Here is a 6,866-nt window from a genome sequence, read left to right as displayed (position 1 = left end):
TCCAGCACCTTCATAGGTCACACCAGGACTGGTCTGGACTAGGCCTGCATTTAAATAGAGCCCCAGCCCAGGAGCAGTGGGAGGGGGGCAGGAAGGTGGGTGGGGATCTCAGCTGAGCTCCTCAGGGCAATTAAGGGCAGTTAAGGTCAACTGGGACCCTGGCAGCCAAGTCATAGAATCACACAATGGTTTGTACTGGAAGGACCTTAAACCTCCTCCAGTTCCAACCCCCTGCCTGTGGCAGGGACACCTTCCACTGGACCCAGTGTGTGGGGTGGGTGGCTTTGGGGTTCCACAGTGTGGGCTGGACACGGTCAGCCAGGACAGGGCAGCCCGGCAGGGCAGGGCAGGGGGAGCTGAGCACCAAACCTCACCTTTCCTCACGGTCCCTCCGCAGCTGACACTGCCATTGCCCACCAGTAAAAACCAGCCGGTGCCATGGATGTGACAGAGCTGGAGACGGGGGGGAACCCCCTCCTGAAGGCAGTGTGGCTCGGGCGGCTCCGCCTCACCCGGCTGCTGCTGGAAGGGGGGGCTTACATCAACGAGAGCAATGAGAGAGGGGAGACGGCCCTGATGGTGGCCTGCATCACCAAGCACGTTGACCAGCAGAGCATCAGCAAGCTCAAGATGGTGAAGTACCTGCTGGACAACAGAGCTGACCCCAACATCCAGGACAAGTCCGGGAAAACAGCCCTGATGCATGCCTGCATCCGCGGTGCCGGTGGGGAAGTGGTGTCCCTGCTGCTGGAGAACGGCTCAGACCCCAGCCTGGAGGACCACTCGGGAGCATCAGCATTGGTCCATGCCATCAACGCCAATGACAAGGATGTGCTGCAGCACCTCCTGAACGCCTGCAAAGCCAAAGGGAAGGAGGTGATCATCATCACCATGGACAAATCCGCCTCCGGCACCAAGACAGCCAAGCAATACCTGAACATGCCACCCTTGCTGGACTTCAAGGAGAGGAGCCCTGAGGCATGCACAGCACCCTCCAGCACCCACCCGAAAGCTCCCATCTCAGCACCTTCCCCTGCCGAGGAGGAGAGCAGCATCTTCCCATCGCACCCTGGGGACATCCCCTGTGCCAACGAGCCGCCCTCCCCAGGGCAGCACACTGGGGCAGCCCACAGAGCGCGGCTGCCGCGGCTCAAGAGGCTGCGCTCGGAGCCGTGGGGTCTGGTGGCACCCTCGGTGCTGGCAGCCTCCACACACCACGATGACACCCGGGTGGGTGCGGATGAGGAGGTGATCACAGGCATCGGAGACCTCTCATTGTCCAAAAAGGCTCCTCTCTCCTGCAGCGGCAGCAGGAGCAAGGACCCGTCTGTCCTGCCGCCGGTGGATGACCCTGCTCCGAGGGCACCGCTATGGAAGGCAGCGTTCGAGAAGAGCCCGGCCGCGGTGCAGCGCCTGCCCCGCAGGAGCACGGTGCCCGAGGAGCCGGATGCGGCCGCGGTGCAGCGCCTGCCCCGCAGGAGCACGGTGCCCGAGGAGCCGGATGCGGCCGCGGGGCTGCGCTGGCGGCGGCTCAGCACCGAGCACCACGATGATGAACCCCAGCTCTGCGGCATCCCCGGCCCGGCCGAGGGGAAGGGGCCGTTGGAGCGCAGGAGGCTCAGTGGGCCCCATGTGGGCTCGCTGGATGGCTACCAGGATGCCCTGGACGGCAGCACGGGCACCTCGCCCGGGCCCATGCGGCACCGGCCGCCTGGCTTGCTGGAGAGGAGAGGCTCCGGCACCCTGCTGCTGGACCACATCGCACACAGCAGGCCTGGGTACCTGCCCCCCCTGAACGTGAACCCCAACCCCCCCATCCCTGACATCGGCTCCAGCAGCAAAGCCCCCTCCCCGCTGGCTGCTGGCCTGAAGGCTCTGGTGTCTTTCACCCCCAGCTCACCCAGGTGGGGAGACCTGCGAGCCAAAAGGAAGCTGCTCCGGAGACATTCCATGCAGGCAGAGCAGATGCGGCAGCTCTCCGACTTCGAGGAAATCGTGGCCCAGTAGCCACATCACCATCTGCTTCCCACAGAGGTCACCAAACCAGTGCTGCCTCTGCAGAAACGTGATGGTTCCCATGCCACCCAGCTCCAGGGAAGCACTGGTGACCACAGGGACCAGACCTGTGCCCAGGGGCTCAACTGGGAGGCTCCTGCTCCCACTCCAGGCAGCTGGAGCCTCTCGTATTGCGGTTTCTTCTGGACCTTTCCCCAGGAGTGATGACCTGAGACATCAGTCCCAGACCATCTGACATCATTTGGCTTCACTCACTGGCTCCTGCCTGCAGGTCACTAATTCCTCATCATTTATAACCTACTTTCCTTCCACCCAGCTTGTTCAGACATAGAAACCTGTGTGGAGCCACACACGAGCGAGCCGTGGGGTGATGTGTGTGCGAAGTGCCTGCCAGGGAGAAGAGCTTAATGATGGATGTGCTTGGAAGACCACCCATTCCTAGCAACTGAATGTGTTGGTACCGTAGCCATGCTGGACAGGGAGACAGCTCTGCAGCTCAGACCCTTGCAAGCACTGAAGCTCCAGAAGCTGAGCTCACCCATCATTGCTGCAGGCTGGTGCCTGGCTTGGGCTGGGTTTGTCTCCATCTCTGGAGTGACCAAGGTTCAGGTGCATCTCCCACCTAACACTGGGAATGCTCCTGGCTGCATGGGAAGCTTCTGCCCATTGCTGGGGTCTGCAGCAGCTCTCACAGGTCCATCCCCAGCACCATGAGCCCAAGCCAGCAAACACACCCACATAGCTGGAGATGGGGGTACAGCTGCAGCTCCCTCCCAGGGCTGGGGACCCAGTGGCCCTGCCCTGCAGACAGAACATGTGGCATCCTGCTGTGGGACTGGGGCTGCACCGGCAGCACAGGCAGCTCTGCACCATCAGGGCAGGGAACTGGGCACTGCAGGGCCCCATCCTCAGCTGGGCTCTGCGGGAAGCTCCCCCCACACCACAGGACCATGGGATGGATGTGCCGTAGCTGCCGCCAGGCTCCACTGAACCCACCACATGGAGCTGGTGGCATGGAGGGAACCAGCCCAGGGCCCTGCGCCACTGCCCGGCAAGCTCTGGGTCTGTACCCCATAGAGGGCTGATGTGTCCTGACACCACTGCATGGGCAGTGGGGTTTGACCTCCTCTGCTGCAGGTTTGGCCCTTACCTGACCCACACGTGCTCCGTCTGTCCATCCATCCCCAACACGGCTGGCGAGGACCCGGTTCCCTGCCCAGGGCACGAGGCAATGCTCAACAGGCTGCTGCAGAGCCTGGCACAAGGCAGAGCTGGGCTTTGGCTGTAACAGCCCAGGAGTGCTCTCTAGGACTGAGGTTTAAATATGTGGCTTAGAGCAAAGGGAAGAGGTTATATTTTTACAGCCTTAACGTTTCTACTTTAGGTCAAATGTCTCAGATTGAATTTCAGACATATTTGTGCTGTAAGTGACGTTTGTCTTATATTTTAGGGTGCAGAATTTTAAATCCTGTTGTTCTCCTCCATTCGTTACTAAATACCCTGATATTTGGTGGTTTTCTTCTTTCTTTTTTAAAAAAACCAAACAATGTTTGATGCCTTTGGGCAGCAGTTGGAGATGGGAAGTCTGCAGAAACTGGGTCATAGAACCACAGATTGGTTTGGGTTGGAAAGGACCTTAAAGCTCCTCCAGCTCCAACCCCTGCAGGGGCAGGGACCACTTCCACTGGAGCAGCTGCTCCAAGCCCCTGTGTCCAACCTGGCCTTGAGCACTGCCAGGGATGGGGCAGCCACAGCTTCTCTGGGCACCCTGTGCCAGCGCCTCAGCACCCTCCCAGGGAACAGCTTCTGCCTCAGAGCTCAGCTCAGACTCCCCTCTCTTGGGCAGGTTCAAGCCATTCCCCTTGGCCTGTCCCTACATCCCTTGTCCCAAGCCCCTCTCCAGCTTTCCTGCAGCCCCTTTAGGCACTGGAGCTGCTCTCAGGTCTCCCCTTCAGGAGCCCTCTCTCCTGCAGTTGAACACCCGCGGCTCTCCCAGCCCCACACGGGTCCCCCCGGGGTCTCCCCGTGCTCTACATGGGAGCAGACGGGGGCAGCGCTCCCACCCTCCCGTTCATGGCGCTCGGGGCCGGCTCTCGGTTGCTGCTCGGTACCGGCCCCTCCGCAGCCCCTGCGCGGCCCCGGGGGCGGGGGTGGCGCTGGAGCCGCCCCCAGCGGAAGCGGCGGCGGTGCCGGTGTGCGCCACGTCAGGAGCGGGGGATGCGGACCGGGATGGGGGCCGGGATGCGGACCGGGATGGGGGCCGGGATGCGGACCGGGATGCGGACCGGGATGCGGGCGCTGCTGGTGCTGGTGCCGGTACTGGGCGCGCTGCGGGCCCGAGCCACGGAGCTGACGTTCGAGCTGCCCGACAGCGACCGGCAGTGCTTCCACCAGGAGCTGCAGCGCGGCCTCAAGTTCACGCTGGACTACCAGGTACTGCCCTGCCCGTGCCCATGGGCCTCTGTCCAACCCGAGGCCCCATGGCCCTGCCCACACCATCGCCCCCTGCTTGTGCCCATCACCGTCCCCACGTACCGCAGCTCTGTGCTCCTGCCCGTGTCCCACAGAGCCCCTGGCAGGGCTGCACCTGCACCTTTCCCATGCAGTTCCCATCTCCCCCTGCACTGCACCAGGACCAGTCCCCAACCCTGTTCTCATGCCCAGTGGTGCCTGTCTTGGAGCAAGCACTGGGATGTGCCCACAGTGACCAGAGGAGCCCCTGACCCAGGGCTGGACCCAGGCACCCCCCCTCGAGCTGTGACACCCCACTTGAGCTGTGTGCCCCATGGGGTGCAACTTCCCCAGTGCCATGTGAGGCATGGGCAGAAGCACGTGCTCTCACCTCAGGTTTTGGCCTGTGCTGCTGCATCTCCTTGTGCAGGTGATCACCGGCGGACACTATGATGTGGACTGCTACGTGGAGGACCCCAATGGCAGGACCATCTACAAGGAGACCAAGAAGCAGTACGACAGCTTCCCACACCGCACTGAAGTCCAGGGCGTCTACACCTTCTGCTTCAGCAACGAGTTCTCCACCTTCTCCCACAAAACCATCTACTTCGACTTCCAGGTGGGCGACGAGCCCCCGATCCTGCCCGACATGAGCAACCGCGTCACCGCGCTCACACAGGTAGGTCCCTGCAGTGACATGGGGCTGCCATGGGGGAAGGTCCTACCGCAGCTCCCGCTTGTGGCCAAACGGCCCCACAGGACGGCGGTTGGGGCTCGTCCCCCTTCCCCTCTGCCGAATGCAGAAGTGCCAACTGCCAACCACCCGCCCCATGCCATGCAGGGCATGTCCTGCTCCCAGGGAGGGATGGGGGGGCTGCTCCAGGCCTGAACCTGCTCCATCGGGAGCACCCGGCTCCCATCCCACTCATGGCAAGCACAGCAGGGCTGGACCAGCCCCAGTGCCTCCCAGTTGTGCTGTGGTGCCCACAGTGGGGTCCCTTCACTGGGAGGTCTCCAGTTTCCCTTTTGAGCAGAGCTCAGCTGGTGGAGACCCACAGCTCAGGGCACTGCTGTCCTGCCCTGGGTGTCCCAGCCCTGCCCTCAGCACTGCAGCAGCAGCAGTGCTGGAATGCACTTGTCTCCCCAGATGGAGTCTGCCTGTGTCACCATCCACGAGGCACTGAACACGGTGATCGACTCCCAGACCCATTACCGCTTGCGGGAGGCGCAGGACCGGAGCAGGGCCGAGGACCTCAATGGTCGGGTCTCATACTGGTCTGTGGGGGAAACCCTTATCCTCTTTGTGGTCAGCATCGGGCAAGTGCTGCTGCTCAAGAGCTTCTTCACCGAGAAGCGCCCCGGCAGCACCAGCACCAGCACCTAGAGCCTCAGCCACACCACACTGAGCTGCAAGGGGAGCGGGCAGCAGTGTTCTGGGTCACCCCATGCTCTGCAAGGCACTGCTGCAGGGAGGGCAATGCAGGGAGCAGGGGATGCAGTGATGCTGCTGAGCTGGGTGGGAAATGGTCACCCAAGTACAGGCATCCCCTGGCAGGTCCTCCCAGCATCACCTCCCACTGCAGCATTGCCCTACCTGCGGTTCTGTCCCCTCTCCTGACCGGTCTGTGCTGCTCTCCAGGTTCTCTGGTGGAGGGGGTGGGTGTCCTGGACCAGCATCAACCCTTCAGACTCTTGTCCAATGACTGATATACTGTCAGAGCATGGGGAAAGAGCCCCAGGGCAGAGGCAAAGCCAACAGCAGTATCCCAGGAGCTGCTGACTCATAAACAGAGCTGAAGGTTCAGCTGGAGCTCATTGCTTGGTGATTCCCATCACTTGATGGGTCCTGTGGTTCCCGTTGCTTTACGAGTCCCTATCCTCACAGTAAAGTATTGCTCAGGCCTTTCTCTGCCACAGGAGCAAGTGACGTGTCCTATGCAAGATCACAGAACCACAGATTAGTTTGGGTTGGAAGTGACCTTAAAGCTCCTCCAGCTCCAACCCCTTCCACTGGAGCAGCTGCTCCAAGCCCCTGTGTCCAACCTGGCCTTGAGCACTGCCAGGGATGGGGCAGCCACAGCTTCTCTGGGCACCCTGTGCCAGCGCCTCAGCACCCTCCCAGGGAACAGCTTCTGCCTCAGAGCTCAGCTCAGTCTCCCCTCAGGCAGGTTCAAGCCTTTTCCTTGTCCCAAGCCCCTCTCCACGTTCACTGTCACCCCTTTAGGTATTGCAGACTGTTATTTTCATACTTACCATCATCCACACCTGGGGCTTGTCCCCCATACACATCCCAGCCACAGCTCTGCCCCATCCGTCCCAAGGAAGCCCTATCCCTGCCCAGCCACAGCAAGGATCCCCTGCACCCCTGGGACTGCAGCCCCATTCCCTGGAGCCCCACA

The 6,866-nt window shown here is 61.8% G+C and overlaps 2 protein-coding genes across 2 annotated transcripts; both read left to right on the top strand.

Annotated features, from left to right (window-relative positions):
- The first annotated feature begins 438 nt into the window (after positions 1 to 438).
- On the top strand, positions 439 to 2,007 carry ANKRD34C (ankyrin repeat domain 34C). Its single transcript, XM_005141194.2, has one exon. It carries the CDS (start codon positions 439 to 441, stop codon positions 2,005 to 2,007), a length of 1,569 nt encoding a protein of 522 aa, XP_005141251.2.
- A 2,274-nt stretch (positions 2,008 to 4,281) lies between these two features.
- TMED3 (transmembrane p24 trafficking protein 3) lies at positions 4,282 to 6,271 on the top strand. The gene is made up of 3 exons (XM_005141195.2): positions 4,282 to 4,449; positions 4,898 to 5,146; positions 5,615 to 6,271. The coding sequence occupies exons 1-3, from the start codon at positions 4,282 to 4,284 to the stop codon at positions 5,849 to 5,851; spliced, it is 654 nt and encodes a 217-aa protein (XP_005141252.2). The 3' UTR covers positions 5,852 to 6,271.
- Positions 6,272 to 6,866: the final 595 nt, after the last annotated feature.

Source organism: Melopsittacus undulatus, chromosome 9 (assembly GCF_012275295.1).
Source record: "Melopsittacus undulatus isolate bMelUnd1 chromosome 9, bMelUnd1.mat.Z, whole genome shotgun sequence".
Taxonomy (NCBI): domain Eukaryota; kingdom Metazoa; phylum Chordata; class Aves; order Psittaciformes; family Psittaculidae; genus Melopsittacus; species Melopsittacus undulatus.
The sequence above is the reverse complement of the archived record's forward strand: the minus strand, read 5'-3'. Positions and strand labels throughout refer to the sequence as shown.